The 23747-nt window shown below is 37.7% G+C and overlaps 2 protein-coding genes across 2 annotated transcripts in view; one reads left to right on the top strand and one right to left on the bottom strand.

Annotated features, from left to right (window-relative positions):
* The first annotated feature begins 68 nt into the window (after positions 1-68).
* On the top strand, positions 69-9976 carry Ak2 (Adenylate kinase 2). Its single transcript, XM_022850634.2, has 2 exons — positions 69-899; positions 8238-9976. The coding sequence occupies exons 1-2, from the start codon at positions 369-371 to the stop codon at positions 8484-8486; spliced, it is 780 nt and encodes a 259-aa protein (XP_022706369.1). The 5' UTR covers positions 69-368; the 3' UTR covers positions 8487-9976.
* A 6216-nt stretch (positions 9977-16192) lies between these two features.
* LOC111270424 (AP-2 complex subunit alpha) overlaps positions 16193-23747 on the bottom strand; it is an 11260-nt gene continuing 3705 nt past the window's right edge. The window contains exons 2-5 of the mRNA XM_022850645.2: positions 21204-21364; positions 18870-20960; positions 18485-18718; positions 16193-18161 (exon numbers count right to left, since the gene is read on the bottom strand). Coding sequence (XP_022706380.1) covers positions 17919-18161; positions 18485-18718; positions 18870-20960; positions 21204-21364 — 2729 coding nt within the window. The 3' untranslated portion in view covers positions 16193-17918. The remainder of the gene's footprint in view (positions 18162-18484; positions 18719-18869; positions 20961-21203; positions 21365-23747) is intronic.

The following is a 23747-nucleotide window of genomic DNA, read 5'->3' as shown; positions in this document are numbered from 1 at the left end:
CATGCAATTGTTTTGCCCTCTCCTTCCGGACGTCTCGTCAGTGGCGCGATCCGTACACCAGTTGGATTCAACAGCGCGAGTAAAAGCGGCGGGAGCAGCAACTACTCATAGCCAGCCGGCTCTACTTTCGACTTATGGCGTTCAGAGAGATTCGCTTCGATTGCCATATAGGTCAGAGTCTGTGAAATACCTGTGTGCTAATCGTGGGTGCTATTATTTCCGTTGTATTAGTAATCTCAAGTCGTTGCGTGAGCTCAGGATAGTTTCTATCGTATACTGAAAACGAAAAGGGTTAAGTGCAACCGCGTTATCGTCGTTAGTCGTCGTTGTCTCGGCACAACTTTATTCTGTAAAATAATTTAGCACCAATGGCTCCCAACGGGGAGGCAAACAAGTATAAGTTCGAAGACACTGGAGTTCTCTACGGGAACTCTTACGAACCGCATGAACAGTACAAGAAAGGCATCAATGCAGTGTTGCTCGGCCCTCCCGGGTCCGGAAAGGGCACTCAGGCACCACGTCTCAAAGCGGAATACAACGTATGCCATCTATCTACCGGTGATCTACTTCGCGCCGAGGTCGCGTCTGGCTCCGTTCTTGGCTCACGATTAAAGACAATCATGTCTGAAGGGAAACTTGTCGAAGACTCACTTGTGGTATCGATGATTGAGAAAAGTTTGGACAAACCAGAATGTCTCAATGGCTTCTTGCTTGACGGTTTCCCTCGCACCGTTAGTCAGGCACAAAAGCTCGATGAGCTACTTGAGCGACGCAAAACTCAGCTGGATTCCGTCATTGATTTCGACATTGACGACAATCTGCTTGTGCGCCGAATCACCGGTCGCCTGGTACACCCGGCCAGCGGGCGAAGCTACCATGAGGAGTTTGCACCACCGAAGGTCACTTTTATTTGACTTTTTAACACTTATCATTAGATCGTTTTTGTGCATTAAAATGTTTGCTACCCGTTCGTTTGACATTCGTATTCTATTTACCCATCATATCACTTTGCCATTGCAGTTCGTTGCACTAGCATAGTAATTATAATAATGTTAGCAAAAGTACTTGGTCGATTCATCCCGTAACTTCATATTTTGCTATATGATATGATTTCTGTTTAAACAAAGAGATGTATCTATTCCATATCATCGAATTTTACTCACTTGACCTTCTTACAGTTCCTGTTAGCATGCTTTTTATTTTTTTTACTAAAATACATGATTTTATGGAAGAAGTTCAGTACCGTGAGCGCGTGCGGCGATCGGGTTTTTCTGTCAGTATACGAGTATCTATTGCTGTCTGTGGAATCTAGCATCATTTATCCATTTAAGACTCTAGGCATGCCGACAAAAGGTTAAATCTAACGCACCATCCAAGGCTATCAAGCGCAGTTAGGAGCACCTGTTGTCTGGAAAATACGATACAAATTAAAAAGTAAAGCATGTGAAAATTCTGAGTACTTTTAATCAAACAAAAAATAGCGAAACGTATATTATCTTTCTTCTTCGATTCATTTTATTCTATGGATGCTGCATTCTGCAGCAGCGAGCGAAATATCCACAGCCATTATGTACTCGGCTTACGCTTTACTCTGTAGACGTTACGAAGGCCATAGGTAGGCGGGAGTAGACATATTTTAAGTCTCGTTGGGAGAAGCCAGCGTCCGAAGTAACGCTGAACACCAGCATCGGACATCAACTCAAAATATTTATATAGGTACGTGGGAAATTTGTAATAGTAGTGCTAGCTGACAGTGTTAAGGTAACAAAAAAACATTCATATTATGTTATTTACTGATGTACGTTTGACGGAAAGTACGCTGTTGTTAAATACCCGCAAAAATATATTTTTTGTCATAGAAAATTGCTTATCTAACGTTGCGTTGACTACTGTTAAATAAATTGTCTCTAGCAGCTGATGTCTAGCAACTTAGAGACGCAATGTAGTCTTGGCGTCGGGGAAAATAGTCGGAAGAAGGACTGATATCCAATCGAGGGAAAATTGAATATCGACCGCTTTTTTGCTTAACAAGCACTTTCTTCACTATCAACGATCATGAACGGCAGTCTTTTGCACGTCACCTAACGACGGCAAGTATTATATTCGAGTAGTGTGCCGCTTAAATGCACAGGCGTACTTCAGATAAATATTACTGGTGCTGTACTATGAAAACGCCTTCACTACATACGATAAATAAATTATTTTAGATCGCCTACTATAGATATTATATTGTTAGCCAGCTAGGATCTACTGGGCTGGCAGAAATTTGATGATAATTTGAGAATCTTTACTATATGAGGAGCCAATCTTAATATCCATACCGTATCCTGGGCATCCCTTGCTCTTACAGCTAACTCCGATCGTATCCGATTTATGATTACGATTGTGTCACCTTCATAAGGAATTCGAGTTGAAGTCAATCTATCATCTTAGAAGGTCTTGGCTTTACTCGTGATGCGGGTCACGTTTTTGTTATAATTTGTATATTTTATCTATTCAAAACAGCATATATATATAAGAGAAGATGGGTACGAATTCCGGGAGATCTCATAATAGCTTCTGCTTAATATTTACAACTAAGGAATATTCTGCGTTGTATTTTTACACTTAAATTGGCGAACCTATATAAAATATTAGAGCTTTTTAATGGATCATTGAATATTTCATAAAGAAAAAAAACTTTTTGTTTGTCCTTTTTATTTCGCCGCCATTATCACATGAATCAAGTAATCTAACGAGCGAACCGAGAGCTAAAAAGCTCTTAGGTTGCTGTACAGGCTTGCCCAACAATCACAACAATTATGATTATTTTTGAGGGTAGTTTTAATCCGATTATAGTGAAAACTATAATTAAAAGTTTGTATCTGAGAGAACTTTTTTTTTCAAAAAAATACTGTTCTGAAGACTTGAATTGCGCTCGCTAGTTGGTAACGCTGTCGAGTTTGCCATATTTCTTCCATACTAGTCGCAGAAACGCCATTAAATTCTCTAAAATATTTGGAGATCACATACTAAGGAAAATCATATTCGTAAATTGTTGTTTTTAATTAATGCGAATGTGATTACAATGTAACAGTATAGCTCAAGTTGTTAATAGATGTTCAAGGAACACGGGACTGCGCAATCGTTCGTTTCTATTTTCTCTGTATGCGAGTACCACAGTGTGATTATCTCAACGATGAAGCATAGCAGCTGCTATTTAGGTTCGCCATGTCGCTAAAATAGGACGTGTGTGAACTGGTCCGAAGGAGCAATGTCGACCGGTCGCGTGAAGGTCGCACTTTCGAGAATGAGCTTCCACTTGCTCAGGCGTGCGCTTAAAACTTTCACAAAAACGATGAATATTAACGTTACCTAAGTGAAACGGGAAAAGTTATTCGAAGCAAACTCTGGGGAGCGACAGACCCGTTGTATATGTTTAGTATACAGCAGAGCAAATAGAGAGGTAAAACTGGACAGCCTGACTCTTCCGGGTTATTTCTTTAACGCATTCTGTATTTTAGTGAGGTCGACAGGCGGAAAAATTAAAAAAATTTAAGCCGTGCAACAAAAAAAAATTGAATCATATAGGCATAAGGCAGCAGGTTCCAATTATAAATTTCTTATTTCAATTACCAATATTTAATCGATAGTAATCAGACTGTAACATATGCTTACAAATGGCGACAGTTTATTCCCGCCCGCGACAGTCCCGCAAATTACAGGTAGATATAGGTACACATAGAAGTCCTATTCGCCTTCGAGTGTTCCTTGCTTACCATCAAGCTGGATTAGCGAATTAATGCGTGAAAATAACAAAAGCAATCGGTTGATCTTGCGTTTTCTTGCCAACGTGTTCTTCAAAATTTAAGCTCTAATGTAACCATCATCGAAAAACGACTCTGTGGAAATAATGCATAATTACATAAGGACATTTGAAGTGACACGTGTCTTCAGTGAAAGTTTACGAGGTCTAGACACATTCTAAATGCAGTTAAGTAGGCAATTGTGCCGGCAGTGATTTAATTTTCAAAATTTTTACACAATTTAATAATGAACAAAAACACACAGTCTAATTTACACAGTACCAGTTACATTTTCAACGTAATCCAGGTAGCGAACACAGCATTGAAATTGTAATAATGATTTATAATAATTCAGATGTATTGCAAAATTAGGTACAAATCAAATGAGTTTGGTGCAATAACTACACAATTTTTTTTAAATGTTAGACAAGGACAAAGGGTACGGTTTAGGACCACTAAGCGTGAAAAGCCAATCGAAAGAAATTGTTGGACAGGACAGTAGTTCTGTCAAAGGGCGAGTTTGCAATAGTTGATTCAAGCTATTTCTGGTATCAGCTCGCCAAAGTACCAAATACTACCAAATCAGAGTTATATAAGTTGCTTTATAAAGCAATTCATTTGTGTCGATTTTTTTTCGATGGCAGCACAAATTCACGACCAAATTTACATTCGATATCCTTGTTCCATACAGGAATAGCTAACACTATATGTTTTATCAATGATATTGTTATCATCGGGATCGACATAATACACCTTTGGAGTTCATATAATGAATCTACCACACCGCAGGCCCTTAAGCTTTAAATTATAACATATAAGTAGAATAAGTAAACTTGTGACGGCAATCAACAAGAGAGTAACTAGCCGATAGCAATAATCAAACAATCAGTTAACTATACTAGTAGGATTTCTCGATATTAAGCCATGTGTCATACTGTGTATATTGCCCGTAAGTTCCTCGAGTTGAGTACCAGTTAGAGACGCAAACAAACTGATATTGACAGTTTTTACGTCAAATTATAGCCGGCGACCTAATTGCCTGCTGCCTTATAGGCATGACGTCTCAACGTGTTAACACAACAGTCCCTGGTTGGGTTGCATCACAGTCGAATCGCGATTGTACCTAATAGCTATGGTATGGGAACGCCGCTTTCTAATAACAGCTACAGACGCAGTCCTCCGGTTCACTTCATGCCCCTGAGTACACAATTGTTGAGTGCTCAGGGGTGAGAAGATTTACAGTTCCAGCAAAATCCATTAATAATAATTATGAGGTCACGTGTTTCACGCTTCACTAGCCTCTTTCCTATAGCACAGCGTACAATACATGAACAAGTTATGACTTCTATGGATCGCGTTTATAACATAATAACGCGTTGTACCTGCATGCGCGAATGCGCATTTGCTTAAGGGACAAAGCATAAATACGATTCAGAGGTATTTAGCATATAAGATAGAAAGTTATCTTATTTCTATCACGCGATCTGGTTGTCACTCACACACTAATATTAAAAGATCAGTCAAAGCTTTTGGCTTTTTAAAGACAGTTTATATTTATTGGAATATATTTAATATATAGAAGATATAGGCGGCTGCAGTCAACTAAGGCTCTTGCATGTAGTTCAAATTCGTTTATCCAAATTCAACCTTGATTACATGAAATTGTCGAGCTTTTAAGGACAGATGGGTTTAGTCCTTCTAATGTTCTTCCCAAGGGATCTACGCGGCTATGCCGTATAGAACATGATTATCTTTTATTCGCCATTCAATGGTCTTAATATCAATTGTGACCTGGTGACGTACCGCCAAAAGTAAAAAAAATCTCATTATTTCTGTGGACCCAAGCAATATCGCTAAGTACACATACAACGTATGAAAAGGCTTTTTATCAGTTTATGTAAGTGAATTTCAACGAAGCCTTGGTTAGTACTGGGCTAACAAAGTGATCATGCATCTTTATTTGTATGTCAGCACTTCGAGCTTAAAGCTTATGCGTAGATTTTCGGAAGGTGGCGAAATCATCAAGCTATAATAGCTAAATATTATATCTACTATATATACCCACACATCGAGAGCTTCATACAGTTTTCCTACAAGTATGGGTGGGTAAAAACTAGCGTGCGCTGTTGTGACCTAATGATTAATACTATTCTTATTGTTGTCGTTCATTGCGGCCTAGCCAGTACACCAGGTTGCAATTGCCTGCTGTTGTGCTGTGGACTATCTGCCGTATTGAGGAAAAGGCAAAAAGTTCCATCTCCTTTTTTGTAATTAAGTAAAATCCTTGTGAAAACGCTTCATACGACAAACTTTTTTTCTAACCTTAAAGTAATCTGGCATTCATATGTAGGGGTTGCTGTTTCATCCATCTTTACTTCGAGGCTTGGTTGAATGACATATTGCTCGGTGCACTCCACCAGTGTAATGCATTGCTGCCGTAATCATATGAACATGTGAGCATCTATCAACTTACCGAAACTGGCACTAGAAAGGTTAAGGTACGAACGTGAGTTGGCAAAAACATCAGCTCCATGTACATGATTTCACCTGCGCTTTAGGCAGATCAGGTTGCCAGTTTTCTCTAGCACGATAGGTTCCCATGTTTATTGTTTTACAACTACAAGCATATTATGGTTTATATGCAATTGTCTGGAGCACGTTGCGTTTTCATGGTTTCTACTTAATGCAAAAACTGTGCATTACTATAGGACGTCCTCTTGTTCATTCATATCCATTACGCTATAATTCCTGCCTGACATAGATGAATATAGTGAAGTTGATCGTATTTTATATGCGTATATTCCACATTTATTGATTATAAATATTAATTGCCCATAAAGAATTTCTGTGCTTGACCATCGGTACCAATGATCAAAAAGGTTTCGTTGTCGTCTTTGACTCGAAGACCTCCGGGTGCCAACTATTGCTCTAAGAGTGGAAAGCTTTTTGCGGCGATTCGGCCCCCTTCTGACTGAGTTTTTTTTTTATTTGGTCAGAAAATAGCTTTTGTGCGGATAGCCAACCCGTATCGTGTTTCGAGTATTTCTATAGGTTTGGTCAACCGCAAATTTCGTCGCTGCTACGAACCTTTTAGAAACTACGCCGTTCATCGGGGAATGATAATACACGTCTTATTTCTGATAGAGTTATAATTATACGGCAGAAGACGGAGGGCAATGCCCTTACTGGGCATGTATCTCAACAAAGATTGAGAGTCAGTGAAAAATCCAAAAGTAAAAATCATTTTTTTTATTTATTATTATTATATACAAAAAAATATTTGCATAGTGGTACTGGACAAGCGAAGCAATGTTTCGAAAGAACGGAAGCCATCTGATCGAATGGCTGCAAGCACGGTAGTACGAGAAGTGTGCAATGTGTTTAGGTCCACAACCCATTCGGCTTTACTTGACGTTTGCAAAGATTGAGACAAGTAACAAGATGATCTTGGATAGCGTCCTGCGTATATATGGAATCCGGATTATGAGCAAAGAATAAAATAATAAATCTGATGTTATAAATAAGTGGTGCGGTTCGTAATGAACCTATTTCTATTCACAGTTTTATTTGTTACAGTTCTCCATCGTGGGTTTGGGTAGACAATTTTATTCTTATTGCGTATATCTTATAATTACTGATCGAGATTGAAGGAAGTGGCGGTAAAATTTTATCGGCTGATGAAAAAGGGCGCTAAGTAATGTGTGCGCCTGTCCGTATCAGTACTAATTTCTTATGCCTGTTACAATAATAATTCGTATATTTATCGGGCCATCTGTATTTGGTAATGATCACAACCTCCTGGGATAATATCTTTTGGATAATATCCTCCTGGGGTAATTTCTAATCACGTTTCATCTTTACCTACATAATCTTGCCCACCTTATTGGAAACGCCTGTGTATGTATACTATTGGACGCTGTAAGAAAGAAATAGTTTTGCTTTAGGGTGGGAAGTAAGTTATGATCTTCAAAGGCTATTTTGATCGCAACTATAAGCCTATAACATGTAGATTGCGTTCAAAATAAATTGACGGAAGTAATTACAAATATGCATGTGACTCTATGGCTTTTCTTTGCTGTTAATACCTGATAAATTTCCGTTAATCAGAGCAGTATGGTGCTTCTTGAAGACACTACCATATACATATACAAATGTTATCGAATTAATATGTTATTTTAGACACGAATTTCTCTGATGTTAATTTTGATATCAATGAAATCTCATAAAGATTTCTTTTCCTCGAAAGATTTACGGAATAATTGTTTTAAATGAAAGCCGGAGCACTGAACTTGTCGACTTGCGTGCCTTCGTTATCGTACTTCGTCACTATCGCCAAACGCATTTTCTGCTTTTCAGCTGTGACGTAAGCTAAACACTAACAAAATTTTTAGTTTATAAAATGGGAAAAGGGTTCCTCTCAATTAACAGTTGAATATGAATGATAAATTGCAGGAACCGATGAAGGACGACATAACGGGAGAGCCGCTGGTTCGCCGATCAGACGACAATGTTGACGCTCTTAAGACCCGTTTAGCTTCGTATCACGCTAAAACATCGCCGCTTATTGATTATTATCGACGCACCGGTATTCATTTTCGTGTGGATGCCGCGCAGAAATCCGATAAGGTATTCAGCGATATCCTGTCTGCATTCGAAAGCGCACGTCGACGGGCTTCCGAAATCATGAATTCTGGCCGATGAGATTTTGTCTCTTACGCTCATTTCTAAGTACTCTTCATTATGACGAGACTCACGATAAAAAGAAAATGGCCTTATTCATTCATTCTGAACGGGTCTGACCGCCGGGTGCGGCCAAGTACTATAGGGGCAAGCCCAAGAATACGTGCGTAAATTATGACGTGGAACGCAATCGTACAAATCTGTTGAAAGGCAAGAAAACAACTTCAAGCGGCTTCCCCAACTCCATGTTCCGTATATTCATCGCAAAAAAATAAACGAGCAACTCTATAGCCAGACATGACTTAGAGTTGCTGTCCAGCGCTTATGTACTGCTAACACGGACTTGTAAACAAATATTGAAAACGTTTGGAAGTGAGGATCGTGTAGAGAAACCAATTTAGTGACGTTAGTAGTCGAGTAGGTTGCGAAAAATCCATTACAGTGATGATAATGTCGTGCAAGCGAATAGTATAAAATTTATTCAGTTCAAGCTAGGAGGGAGCGACAAGGAACGATGCATTTGGAGTTAAATGACTCAAAGTAGCCATATTTTTTTTTACAACTTTTTCTATTAATGCGTACAAATAAATTGTTACTCCGAGGTGTGTTCAGCGATGGATGTGATAATCAGAAAAGATCTATAAAATCAAATAAACATTTTGTCAAGGAGTAACGTTTACTATAGGGATTAAAAAGATATATTTTTACGGTCAGACGAAGCGAAGCTAATTCTCGTTCACTTACGACATCGTGTAGGCATGTTTAAAATGTTTCTTCAAGTACGCTTTCCCTTTATAAGTGTTATAAAGTACTTTTGTCCTTTAGTGTTGGTTAAGCTGGACTTGGTACTTACATATACTAAGTTACCTTCAAAGGCCGACGGAATCGATTGTTTGTTCTTTTATGCTAGTTTATACATATATTTTTTCTATTTCTGCTGCTTGACACACTACAGTGAAACCGTATTTACTCTAATGATTTGGGATTTCACTTTTCACTATAAAAATAGATCAATTCTTCTCTTCGAAAAATGTATTGCCGCAACAAAAAAGACTCAAGAACCATTCGTCAGTAAATAATTTCTAACTTCTAACGGCGTAGTTAAATAACGTGACCGATTATATGTTGTGTCCCACTAATATTAAAAGTTCAAGGTAAACAAAAGCACATGAAGATGACCTGCAATATTTTAGTGACATTAAAGAGAACATGATGAATTGTTAGTCTAATGAAAGAGACAGATGTGAATGGCTGCCGCATTGGGTGCTCAAAATGTGATCTTCAGTTTGCGTTCGATGTTAAAAGTTAGCCAGGAATGACGCGCTTTCTTGGAAATAATATTAAACTAGTAATCGGAGTTGCTGGAAAGAGCGCAAAGAAGAGGATAGTTGTAAAGTTGGTAAAAAATCCTCGGCGAGAATATTACCTAACTGGAAAACTGTCGCTGGCTATTTTGTTACATAGACATAGGTTCGTTGAAAATAAATGCGAAGAAAAGATTTTAAAATATATAGGCTTGTCTTAATATAATGTAAACGCACATGGTTAGTATAACTATTGTATAGGACTAGAGCTGGTATTAATATCGCGTTGTTATCAATCACCAGATTTCTTAAAATGCTAAGCTAAAAGTTAGTCTTTAGATAGGACGCTTTTGAGGTAATTGCCAATTACCTGCTTGATACACGGTTAAGTCGAATACGATCAGCATCTGCCAGACGGAAGCGCTAAACTCGCTTATTATGAAAAAAACTTGTTGCAAGAAAATTTACCAAGAGTCAGGTTCATATATTTCGCTAGTATCAATATTATATAAAAGGTTACATAAAGTGCCTAGTGCAAGGTAAGTGAGAAACATGTTTACATCAGCAGTCGCGCGGTCCTCGTAGTTTATCATGTTCATAAATCTCCGCTTTGTTTGTTATGTGACAAAAACTGATAGAATTCGGCTCTTAGAACCGAGTAAAAATGTGTTATGTTTTGTATAGAAAATACGATTCACAGCGCAACAATTCATAAACACTGACCACGTTCCCGATGTATGTAACGATTTCAGTAACAGCATATAAAGCGTTATAGCCTTTTTCTTAGAGCATCTAATCAAACTGTAAACTACCAAAATCATGTATAGTGAAAAAAAAAACTTTGTTTAAAGGACAAGTACCTTTGAAAGACTATTGCCGAAAATATTATATTTGATTGAAGGCCAAATCCATCTATAAGTTTTTTACTTGGCTTATTGCACGTCTCTTTCATAACTATCCCCCCACTTGTCAAATAGCGATGCTTTATCTTGCTTTTTTTAATAAAAGGGCTTCGGTTTACTGCTAGATATATTGATCACTTATACAGATAAAAGCTATTAAATTTAGAAGATAATAATATCACACCGTTGCCATTACTGCCTGTAGTTTCTGTTCAATGAACCTGTCACGCAATCCAATCGCCTAAGACGTTCGTGTAGTGCACATGCCAGCATAGTCAGCGTTATATCTTTTTTCTGGGGTAATTTTGGGTTCTTTTTTCCAGCAGTTCACCCAAGTCAATCAAAGAATCTTATCAAAGACACGGTGAGGTACGTGTGCGTATTTCTTGCACAAACTTAATAGAGAACTTTTAAGAACTTTGACTAACTGGATGGCATCTTTCACTTTGGCACTACGGAGAAATACAGTGTTCGGCTACTTTATTAACAGAAGGATTATATAACACATTAGATACAGAAGGATATATAGACTTGGCGCCGGAGGGATAACTTTAGAGATTCTTGCTATATATATTGAATATATATATATATTGAATCCACTTGTAATAATATGTTGGGCTAGCATTAAAATGACGCGATGAATATGCGAAGGGATAAAACGAATTGAACTCGGTATACGCAATGTTTACTTAACTCTTTTTTAGGCATTTTTATCAGTAGTCGTATTATATCTAGACGCCATTAAGCAGACGTTGATACCTTGATGAAAAAGATTATACCCGAAACGCTCTCCTTTAGTAAAGTCAGCGTCTCTTCACAGCTACTTTATCTTTTTCGTACCGAAATTGGTTGGTCACGGTGTGTACCAGTTTGCAAAACCTTTATCTGGATCTCATTTGTATTAGATTTGTTCCGAAATCAGGGCTATGTCATGATATCCAATTTTGCAATGCCAGAGTATTCATAAGATCAACGAAACTCTACGTTACAATTTTTTTTTAATTCAATTAATCTCCATTCCCTAGCAAAAGTTTGTACTAGCATTCATAGTTTTTTTGGATTCTTAAAGATCTAGACAAACTACAGTTCGGTGGTAAGAAATTCTTCTCTGCCTGCGAACATAAGAGAGTATTGGCGACAGGTGTACAACTGCTAATAATGGCCATTACTATATTTTATTAAATTTAGCAACAACTAATAGTCCTATTTATGAGCATGTATAATTATTGAATCAAGAAATTAATGTGACATACATCCACAACTCTAGTTGCTAAGCAACTCGGCTGGCGCATTGTATTACTGTGGTCGGTATGGTCTCTTTAGCTATATTGTTTTCTAATTTCTCCACGATCCTATTTTTCAGTGGTAAACATGATAAAAATAATTAGATGAAAAATAATTAGTAAATGCATATGTATTATAGATTGGATTTTTGCCAAAAGTAGATAAGAATCAGGTCCTCACAGCAAGACTTTGATAAACTTATTGACGTTCTCATGAAACATTGTATATCATTTGATATTTATATTAAGCATCTCGCATTAAGCATCATTCACTTGTAAAATAAAGGTACAAAAACAAGGCACTTTTTTATTCACATATTCAATAAGCAATTGATTTCTACTGTTTGCTACAAACACTTTGGAATAAATTGTTTGTGTTTTTTTCGTGTTTTATTTCTATAGTATGATAAGATCATACTATCATCATAAAATCATACCCATCATGTACTATCCTATTGCTATTTTTTTTTGTTACTCTAGCGGCAAAAAGGAGGCAGTGTTTTTGGAGGCAAATGATTCCTTTAATGTTGCAACTGGTATAGGTTTTTACATTTATCATCATAGTTGCTTGTGCCTCTAAACGTGTGGAGGCATTCTTACTGATGCGATTATTGTACAAGTCATGCTTTTGTAAAATTACGTAAGTAAGTTCATGGTCTTGGGAAGAATGTATCTTTTTGTTTATATAAACGAGTAATGTCATTTCGTCTTACATCGTTAACTGAAGACATTTCAATTAGACGGAAAGCATCAGATTCGCTAGTAGAAAAATGTATATCTTGTATATACAAATACCAACTTGCATTCAGGTTGCCTGCACAAATATAAGGTCCACTTAGGCTTTTGCTTGCACTTTGCGATTGTGCCCATGGACATTCACTAGGGTCTCAGATATAAGCAGTCTATATAAGTCTATAAGCACAGATAAATAAGGTAAGCTTCTTAAGTCGAATACAAATCGTAATGAGGATCTTTAATTGGGTTAAATTAACGTGTTTAACTAAAAGGTTCATTAACACTTAATAAAAGCACAAAATTGTCGTATTAGTTTTTTTAAAACCTATTTTACAGACGACATGCCCGTGTATAAGGGAAGCTTTTGTTGTGCACAAACAAACAATTTCATTCACACTCTGCGATATTCGCTAGATAAATCGATTACTTAAATCACAAGGATGTCCCTTTGTAGCCTCAGTCAAAAGCAGACAGTCAACTGACATATACTCTGCCCGACAGCTTTCATAACTTCTGTGGAATACAGACGTCTGAGTATTATGGACCACGAGTAATGGTAGGTCTCAGAATAGCTTTTGTCAAGAATTTTCATAATGCTTCGAATGGACGATAATCGTCCATAAAAGTTTAGAGTGGTCTTTGCTCCAAAAGAGAAATCACTTTGGCCAGTCGTATGCCTCTGAAAAGGTTTTGAAAGTTTGGATAGGCTTTCATTTTGTCGTTAATCCTTATGTGTACTATTTTCATTCGCTGCTAGTAAAGCCGATTTTCAAAACCAAGAGCGCCAACTTTATACTGTTTGGGATATATAAATACATGCGTCCATTTGACCCGCAAATAATCCATTGGAATTGAGTCATGTTGTGCTTTCTGATTTCTTGTTGTATCAATTCTCCTTGTCCATCCCACGCAATAATCATAAACGCTTACTCGAATCTCTCGAATTGTCGCAACGCGAATACGTGGCTTCCATAAATAACATAATCATACATTTTTCACATGCTCAATGTAAATAAGTTTATAAAAGTACTGTTTAAAAACAGACATGATAGTTGTCTTATTTTCTTATCGAAGGAAAAGTAAATGTAATACGAACTGCCTAAACTTTTAAGTTTTTATTTCTAATATTTCCCACTATTTTTGCTCTGTGAAGAAGTTCTCGGATTCACCTTTTAGGTACAGCAGCAAGGACTTGCCCTCACTAAATAAGTCTAGCCGGGTTAGGTCTCTCTGGAATTTCTGGGGTTTCTCCAATAGACCTATGAAACGGCACGGTAACTGTTTTTGAAGTGTAGAAATTATATTTAAACAACGATGAAATTTTAATAGGCTTTTTAGCGCAGAAACTATTCAAAGTCAACAAAGATCAATGTTTATTTATTGTTAGACATGCTGGAATGAGATAATCTGCTTTATGTTTGTATTTTTTGCATAGACAGAATTGTATTGTTTCGTCACCAACTTGGGTTGCGTTTAATGATTTCAGTTCTTCTTGGGATTTTTCATTTGGCAAATGCTTACCACAGTTCAATTGTCTCAGACTTTTTATAAGCGTATGTTGGTAAATGGACTTTTCTTCAATCAATATATTTTTTTACTCTATTCGAGCTAAGTAAGTTTCATAGTTGACAAACAAGGGAAAAGGGTGCTTGATATATAGCGACGACATCAACATTTGTATGCATGAGAAAATAATCGGTAAAAAGTAGTGATATAACATGCTCTGTCGCATTTCAAAGGTTAATTTTAAATCGGCTTTGAATGAGACTCAGCTAGATCTTGCAACTTTCATTGAGATGATCTTCAGTTTTTAATCCCAGATTTCAAGATCATCAGAAAAACATCTCTTTTTCTCTTACTTCAATGAAATTTGGAGCTTCCTTGTTTTTACACTAGTCGCATCGTGCTTTTGTCGGATCGTTCACCTACTATGCAGCAAAAAGCAAAATTTTTAGCGCACTTTACGAACAACAAGTTATCAAATCAAGTGTTCTCACTAGCGCGGTACGCCCTGACCACTTCTTCCCGTTCTGTGATCATCAGTTAACGCTCATTTTTGCAGCCAGGACAGAGAGCTTTTTCTTCTTTGAGCTATTGTCTGATGCTTTACTTTTGTGTTGGAAGCTTAATTTCGAAAATAATCTTAATTTAACTGCTTCATTTTGCAAACATATATCAGACTGCGCAAAAGACGGGTAGGCATATATAGTAAGAGAAGCTGGCCGAATTAAATCTATTTTATTGGTATACTTTATCGCTTTCATACAACGATGCAGAATACCGTCCAATAATAAAATAACGCTTGCAACGGCATCTCTAAACTTCTGCAGAATTACAAGATACGTACGTGAGTCCAGTTGGCTTACGGATTTAAGTTAAAAATGAACCCACGTTTAATGAACACATGTTTTGAAGCTTTTCTAAGTGCTGTAGGGTGAAATAAATCATGCGTATTAATTTCTAGACGGTGAACGTACTGCCATAGGACGGAGTCAATTTAAAAACTAGATTAATTTTTTATTTTAGGAAATTTTAACTGCAAGTAATGAAGTTTTAATTGATAAACGCTTTTTTTTATCTCCTTACTAAGCTCGTTTTTCTAATTAACTTCTAATTAACAAAATAATTTTCAATTGTTCGACGTGTTCAAAGAGAAAAGAAACCATGCAAGGGTTATTCAACCCCCGCATATTTTTTTGCACTTTGAATAAACTTGTGTAGAACTTCTATTTTTTTTATATTATTATTATTTACATATATCTATATTATTATAATATTATATATTATATTCTATCTTGAAGTTAGGTGGTTCGAGAAACCTTTAAATTCTAGCTCCAATTTAATAATTTATTTTATTTATAATGCTGCAGAAGTGTAAAGTATAAAAATCACGTAAAGCACAAAGTATTATATAATAAAGATTTATAACTCGAAACGGATTTTTCATATATCTGCCCTACAACTCGTTAGCGCGAAATGATGCCTAGACATCCTACTGAGTGGAATCACATTAGTCATATAGAAAAATATAAAGGATAACTGGAATTTCTCAATGGTGCGACTTTTACTTATTTCCGGTGTATTAAACTATTTTCAATTTCTAAAAGCATAGTAGCCATCTTAGTTACCTGCTAGCTTCGAAACTAGTGAAGGACCTGCTCTTTTTCCCCTACAGTCGATGCGACTAAGGTAACCTTCAATTGAAGCGATCCAAGTCGTTTTAAGGATTTGTAGGACTAGAGATAATTCGGGAAAAGTAAAGTTTGGCTAAGTCTAAAGGGCACATTCTGTAAAATACGAATTTGTATATTAAAATTCTTTAACCCAAAGTTATTGAATCTGTCGACTTTAGAATAAATATATAGCCAGATCTAGCCTACGAATTAAGCTTTCAGATTAATTGAAGGCCAAGTAAAACTTTTCCAGATCAGTTGCTCATAATAGAAAACAAAGTATAAATATCAGAATCGTGTTTTGATATTGATAAGAATAACTACGGTCCATAATAAATAGAGTATTAATTTTTATTTGAAAATACATCATTAACTTTACCATTTTCGCTCTCTCTTTCCGTCTAGTTAGTAGTATTTGTAATAGTAAATCTTTGTGCACCATGTTCGTGCTGTTTTGTCAATTAGCCTTCCATTTTTCTTACCTGACAACCGTATGTATGATTTTTGAAACACTTAGTAATCTAGCTGAAACGTACTTATTTTGTTCGATATCTCCATCGTAGTTTCTTATGTCGCTTCTTTCGGGCTAACCAAAATCGTTAACGTTACACGTCAATAGCTAAATTATAAACGAACAGCGCATGTTCATTATACATCATTGCACATGGCTATATCTGTATACCTTCTTTTTTTCTCTACATACACGCCACTTTCTGAGCGAAGAAGTACGTTGCATATTTTCTTACACATCCTGCAGTAGTTCAAATATAAGGCTGTGAGTTTTATATAAATGTATGAATGTATAAGTATATATCAAAAATGCCTTACTCGTTTTTCTCATCTTTAGCTTTGACATCGGCATAGAATATCGTCGCAGTTGTAAATATAGTCACGTTAAATAACACGTAAAAACTTGACTTCCTTTTAAGCTAGATTTGCTTTCTCTAACGTTCTTTCCTAATTAGAACTAACTTTCAAGGTACTTTAGTTTACAATGCCTAAACATTGCTGAGTTTGAACATACACATGTTTGGCTACATTCACTTATAGGGTGGGTGTATCTACGACGAGATGTCGAACGTTCCATCCATCTCCTACACTGGCTCTATTTAAATTTATTTATCACCCCGTCTTTTTTTGCCAAACAACTGCGCAACGTGAGTTTTTTAAACACTGTTTGTTTGTAGAAGGTATTGAACAACATTACCTTAACTCGTTTGAGCTTACCATTATATATGTTCAGTCGGCTAATGTCAGAAGCAGCATAAGGACTTATGATAGTACTAACATCAACAATAGAAATAGTAATAGGAAAATAGATAAATCCATAATTACCAGATACATAAGTATATATATATAAACACTATTACTGTAATGTTATCATTATAATACGGACAATAGGTGACGAGTAAGTAAATGAGCTCGCCGCTATTTTTATCAAACACATTTAGATTAAATAAAGATGCAATTTCTATAGACAAAGATTGTGTCCATCGATAAATAAAAATAGAGAGAATTCTATTCAGAATAATATTTTGAAAGGGACTCACGCCTGTCAGGCCAGTACATTTGCAACAGCAAAAACATCTACTAGTGTTTAATACAGAAGTAGTCCACCTGTAAAAAAAACTACTGTGAGAGAAATGAGAAATGATATGATCAAATTCCAGTTCAGATCTTCGACCAGATTCATGCTGTCATTTTGAACACACAGACTCAAGATCCTAACCGAGAGCGACTGCAGCAATTTTCAAACTTTTTATGTGTGCGTGCAGCTGTATATGTGCATGTAACTTATCAAATGATGGGTAAAAGGGGTGTTGCATAGAAGGCATTGTTGCATTAGAGAAAAAAAGGCAAATAACCAGTCCTGTCATTCCTAGACTGTGCTGTAAACAGTAGAGCATATGTGCTTACATACAGAAAATCCTTCTTACACTAGGAGAGAAGCTCTCATCTAAGCAAGCATGAGATATCCATCTTAATTTGCAGAACCATGCAAACTTCCGGCACTATCGTACATATTTTCCGTTTAATTTCTAGTAGTGATTTCGTCTCACAAGTTTGGTTGAAGAAGACTGACTATGATATGCGAGAGCTTGTCCTTTGATGTCCTTGATGTAAGGCGATACATGCCGGCTTGTCGGTTAGGCTCGAGACGAAGAAGACACCCAACTTGACCCATCTTCGTGTGCAGAATGGCAGCTCCAACAAAATTATCGCCGTTAGGATCTATGTTGGGAATCACCTCATAACCAAAGCCATCCAATTTGGCACGAAGTGCCGCAGAGTCCATCGACTATATAAAAGAAAATCGAAAGAAACGCGTAATGGACTTAAAACATTTAGAACATCTGCTATCTGCGTGTTCAGTAAAATACTATTCGTCTGCTTTATATATCCTCGCTAAGACAGTTATCTTTCAGTCATAGTAGCCCTACTTCCGCTAACAAAGGAATTTTTTTAAGAAGTATGCAAAGTCAGAAACTATGCCTACTTCTGATAGGATGTTTTCCAAACCTGATTCTGAAGCTCGTATGGATTCAACAAATTTAGTAAGTACTAGTTACTGTTACGTGAGTAATATACTGTACACACATCAATCGATAGGATAATGCTTACTTGCGCGGCTTTGAAAACAACTTGTTGCTCCTGAGCGGGACTTCCGAGTGCCTTCCACCGGCAGAAAAAAATATCGGCAGCCATAGATGTTTTCTCAAAGAATTTGTTTGGATAAACAGGAATCTTCATTTGGTGTGTCACGTTCTGCCCGCTGTGCGTGAAATTCAAGTTCAACAGAGGTAGATCTGCTGCCGAAAAGGGTTCTACGATTTCAACTTGCAACTGTTGCTGAACCTATAAATGGCAATTCATTAGCAATATTGAATTTATTGATATTTAACTGATAAGCGAATTCGTTATTCCAACAGAGAGATGTTTTTATTTATTTGTGCACGTCATCAAAGAATAAAATTGATCAGCTACAGAATGTTATAATTGATTATACCTGGTCCTTAGGTCCAATGGTGCTGTCAACAGGATTGCTTTGTATTAAGAGTTTTGGCTCTGATGGTGGGATTACGGTAGCTGTAAAACACTGAAATGGCATAGAGGTTGATTTGTTACCGTAGAACAGGGACACTCGTCCCATGTGGCCACGGTACTCTGCTTTCACTCCAATTTGAATTAGCTCATTTTCGAACAGTACGCCATTGCTTTTGAATATCATCTTCCTAAGGTTTTCCTCGGCGTTTCCCATCGATGTGGACGTTACTGATTTAGCAGGTGCTGGGGCTCCGAATTCGTCGGATAGAAAATCAATGTTCGGATTTTGCTGTTGATCGTTGTCGACAGATTTGACCGGGCTGGTCCCGATTCCGAGAAGGTCGATTTCACTTCCATTAGTGCCATTCGTCCCGCCGTTGGTAGCTACAAGGGACCCAGAGTCGCCGCTGTTTGTAACCGCCTGCAGTATCGGCCTTGTAGCCCTTTCTTTTTCGTTTTCTACGCCAGGAACTGGCTTCTTTTTACGCAACGTAGCAAGAATAGAGCTTTCCCTTTCGGGAAATGGAGGCATCTCTTCAAGAACCGTAGCCAGCACGTCGGAAGATACCTTCTGTGAAAGACTTAGATATTCTGATGTGCGCTGCTGTAGTTCCACATCAGCCGAGCGAGAATTCGAGTCGGCTTGCAACACTGCTTGAATGTCGGGTTTAATTTCCGAAAAGAGATTAATGAACTTCACGAACGTTGTAAGCAATAGGGCCCGTGTGCCCGGGCTACAAAGATGATATTTCGAATGAAGGAGACGGAACTGTACAGCTGGGCTAGACCTGGCGTCGCCAGCAATTAGATTGCCGAACTCGCCAAGAACATATCCGGCTACCTTAACCATGTTCTCGTGACACGCAGAGGCTTGTAAAGCTTCAAAAACGGTCTTGGCAGCATAGCCCTGCACATCTTCCCTGTTAATAACAATTTGAACTACGCGATACCACACTTCCTCGCCCACGTGGTCACCGGCCGTTCGAATTAGTCTCAGAATTACGTCGACGTACCACGTGTAATCGCTAGCATACTTTTCAGCAAGGATAGCGACTTTGAGAACCATCTCTTCTCGTATTGAATAATCGGCTGTCTCAAGATAAGCCAACATCTCGGCAACGATCTCCCTTGCATTACTCTTGTCACACATCGCGTAAAGGAGATCAACAGCTCTCTGGCGGACCGAGACATCACGTTCTGTTTTCAGTGCAACAATAACAGTATCCTGATGCTTCTTGACAGCTTCATGCGAGTACTCGCTTGCCGCTAATAGACACATAGACTCGAGGGCTAGATAACGAAGGTTTGTCTCTCTATGTGCCAGAAACGTACCCAGCTGGTTACAGACGCGAACTAAGAGTGTCGGATCAGACACGGCGCCCATTGAATCCATGTGAATCACGAGCAAGATCGCTTCAAAGAGGACAGCATTTTTGGCATTCGAATGTTGGACTTTCTTCGATTTCGGTGGCTCACTTGCGCGATTAAGAATTGTATCTAGGCACTCGTTTAGACGAGCTCTTAACGTCTGATCTTCTGGTGCCGGGTAGTTCTGCAAAATACGTAACAATTTAATAGCGAGCCAGGGTGCAGGTACAAAATAATATGTATAGTCTTGTAGATCCGTGTGAGCCGCTGCTAGAATACGTTGAAGACGGGATACAGCGATCGGTACTACTGTCTTGTAGTCATCAGGTGATCCCCGAATGAGTGTGTCGAGTAAACTCGCAGCTGACGTTACTACACCCAGATGCGAATCATTTAGCAAATGCACAATTCGATTCACGAGTTCACCCTGCGGTGCTAATGATGGCATAGTTCGACATAGCTTGAGAAAGCACAATGCAGCAGACTGCTTTACCACATCGATCGAGTCAGCACTGACGAGAAGACGTGGAATTTCTGTTCCGAACGCCTCGGCCATCTCCTTCGTTCCGATGTTGGCAATGGTTTGTAGGGCCAACATAACAAAAATCGGATTACGAGATGTGAGATCGTTTTTGATCGATTGGCAGATTAGATTCATCAGCTCGTTATCTGCTGATATAAGCACCTGTCGAATTACAGAGCCCACAATGAATTGAAGAGAAATTTTTTTAGGAAAATGTAACGGCATATTTAGGCAAATTTAGGTAATGTGAATGTGAGTACTTCAGCTAAAAGTTATTTCTGGCATTATATATTAATAGAAACAATCTGAACGAATTAAATAGCTTTTTGTACATTTTATCTACCAAACTACAAGAAGCCAGCTGAACAGTCCGACCAACTCATTTAGAGATACAAAGATTCATACCGATATGAACAGGTAGCCAATCTGCTTTTCCGAGTATTTATTCGAGGCCAGTAAATTGACAGCCTCCATATGTCCAAAGTCAATATCATGACCAAGTAGAAAAATGAATAGCAGCTTACAGACGTATTTCTTTTTCTGGTAACCATCTAACGTCTTGTCACCTGAAGTATAATCAAACGACAAATTTATAACATTTTAGTCTTTATACATTATTGGTCTTAACATTCTATTTTCGGTTGACGTACGCAACTTCACTAGAAACGAAAGAATTACTAATGTAACATGAAATATCTTACGCGGTTGTAACATTGCTTTCACCTGTAAGAAATAGCGTAAGCATATACGTGGGTATTAGGCTATACTGACTCATTCGACACATCATTTAAATAACTAGACAACTGCCTCTCGGATCATAAATATTTAATATTGTAAGGCGTACTATAACTCTGCTCTTCTATACATTGCTGTTAGAATTTCTTACCTTTATACTGTTGCGATCCGCCAAGTTAGTCCAGCGGGGTTAATTAAGTTGGAACGTAAGTAAATTCGATTGACTTGTAATATCCTTTTTTCCTGCATTTCCTTACTGTTTGTCTGCTCTTATACACCGCTTAGTGCTCTCCTTCTCAATAATTCTGTTGCAATTTAGCTGTGGCGTGCATCTAATTTTATGTAGAATACAGGCTCCAAATATGGAGGTTCAATAGGAACAGAGCGAATTCTCAATACTTATTTCGTTTCCCTTTTTCAACGAGATCAAAAGCTACCGAATCAGCCTGAGATAGTTGTGCTGTGCACAACTCTGTAACTAAAAGGATTGTAAAAAAGGGTTTGCAGATCAATGATGAAACCATAGATCTGGAGACCGTGCCCCACCCCGGTCGGCTATCTAAATGTCTATTTTCACTCGTTAGCTAACCGAAAAAATAAGCTATAAGCACCGGACTATTGTCAGACTTCTTGAACATATGTAATTTTACGAGAAACCAGGACTAAGTGGACCATACAAGGAAACAAGACCACCCATTGATTCTTAGCATGATCTCGCCCGGCACCATACACACAGCCAAAATGACATGCTCTTATAGAGATTTGACATCGGTGACAGAAGTAATGTCTTCACGTTAACATAGAGCAATGAAACGAATAAATAGATACGGCTAAACCCAGAATTCAAAACGAATCTGTATCCAAAAAAGTCAATTTATATTTAGTGGAGCCTTATACACCATGGAGCAGCGAAGAGTCACAAAAAAATTAGCAAGCGCCTATACGTAGCTCATTTGTATTGAGTGAACGAAGCTATCTAGCAGAAGAGACCTGATAAGAGAAACAAAGTCATCCGTTTTCTATAAAAATACCACCTCGCATATGGTGAAGATTCAAAAAACCTAAGTGAGTGCCTGTTTTGCACGTTGCATATTCTTCACGACGAATGAACACTTATTCCGATCACTATTAAATAAAATTCGTAATTGCAAATACGACAGTGGAAAAGGATCTTGAAGCCTGGTTGGAAAAAACACCAGATCTGGAAATTTTTGAAATGGAGTGAATTTTTTGGATTTTGAAAATGGAGTCAATAGATTGGCCTGAAGTATGGCAGAAGGTAGTGACGAATCAAGGTGAGAACCTAGTCAATGAATTTGTTACTAGGATTCGGGTCGAAGTACTGCGTTCTTTATCAGATTAAGAAATCGAATCACTTATGATCTAATTTAATATATACTAATGATCAGTTATTACGCAAATTCTATTGGTTTTACGGGTACGTCGAGTACAGAGAACAGTCGCCACTTGACCAGCCATTAAGACCCACTTCTGTCCATGCAATGAATATTCAGTTACTTTCTATCGAAGTCACCAACAAGCTCGTACGTCAATGAGATGTGAACCGGCCAGGTGGAATTCGAATTTTAGTGTTATATCTCTTGATATTATTGGGTGAGACGAAAATTATTACATCCTCAAAGCTATTTTTGCTGCATTCATTAGAGATCAGTACTGATCGATCAGTGCTATGATCCCAGGTGGAAGACGTTAGTATCGAAGGCAGCAGGCGATGCTTTTAACAAAGACGCCTCCTACGTCTAACTATTAAATAGGCTTTCTCGAGTCGTATTGGAAGAGGTAATGATATGTAGTGAACGGCAGCACATTCGGATTGCACTACAGGAATGACGCTCAGTATCGAGAAGCCAATCGACCGTGTTGCGAAGCCACCCATGATATCTTAGTCGAATCATCTACGATATATTCTATCAAATTGACCTAAGTAACGATTTACTCCAGACAAGTGTTTGCTTGGACCTCCGAACATATACCAAAGAGATGTTATTGAGGCTGGTCCGGTGATACTGCCACGATCCGAACTAAAAGAATAATGTGTTCTTTCACTGGACCAAATAACAAGACAGATTTTTACAGATTTGTTTGCACGATATAGTTAGTATTAAGAGCGAACTGCATACAAGGTTAGACTGCAATTTACTCTGTACGTTATTAACGTCTACGCAAGTGTCGCTTAGGCTAAAATCATCAAAT

This window comes from Varroa jacobsoni, unplaced genomic scaffold (assembly GCF_002532875.2).
Source record: "Varroa jacobsoni isolate VJ856 unplaced genomic scaffold, vjacob_1.0 scaffold_1472, whole genome shotgun sequence".
In the NCBI taxonomy this organism is placed as follows: Eukaryota; Metazoa; Arthropoda; class Arachnida; order Mesostigmata; family Varroidae; genus Varroa; species Varroa jacobsoni.
The sequence above is the reverse complement of the archived record's forward strand: the minus strand, read 5'-3'. Positions and strand labels throughout refer to the sequence as shown.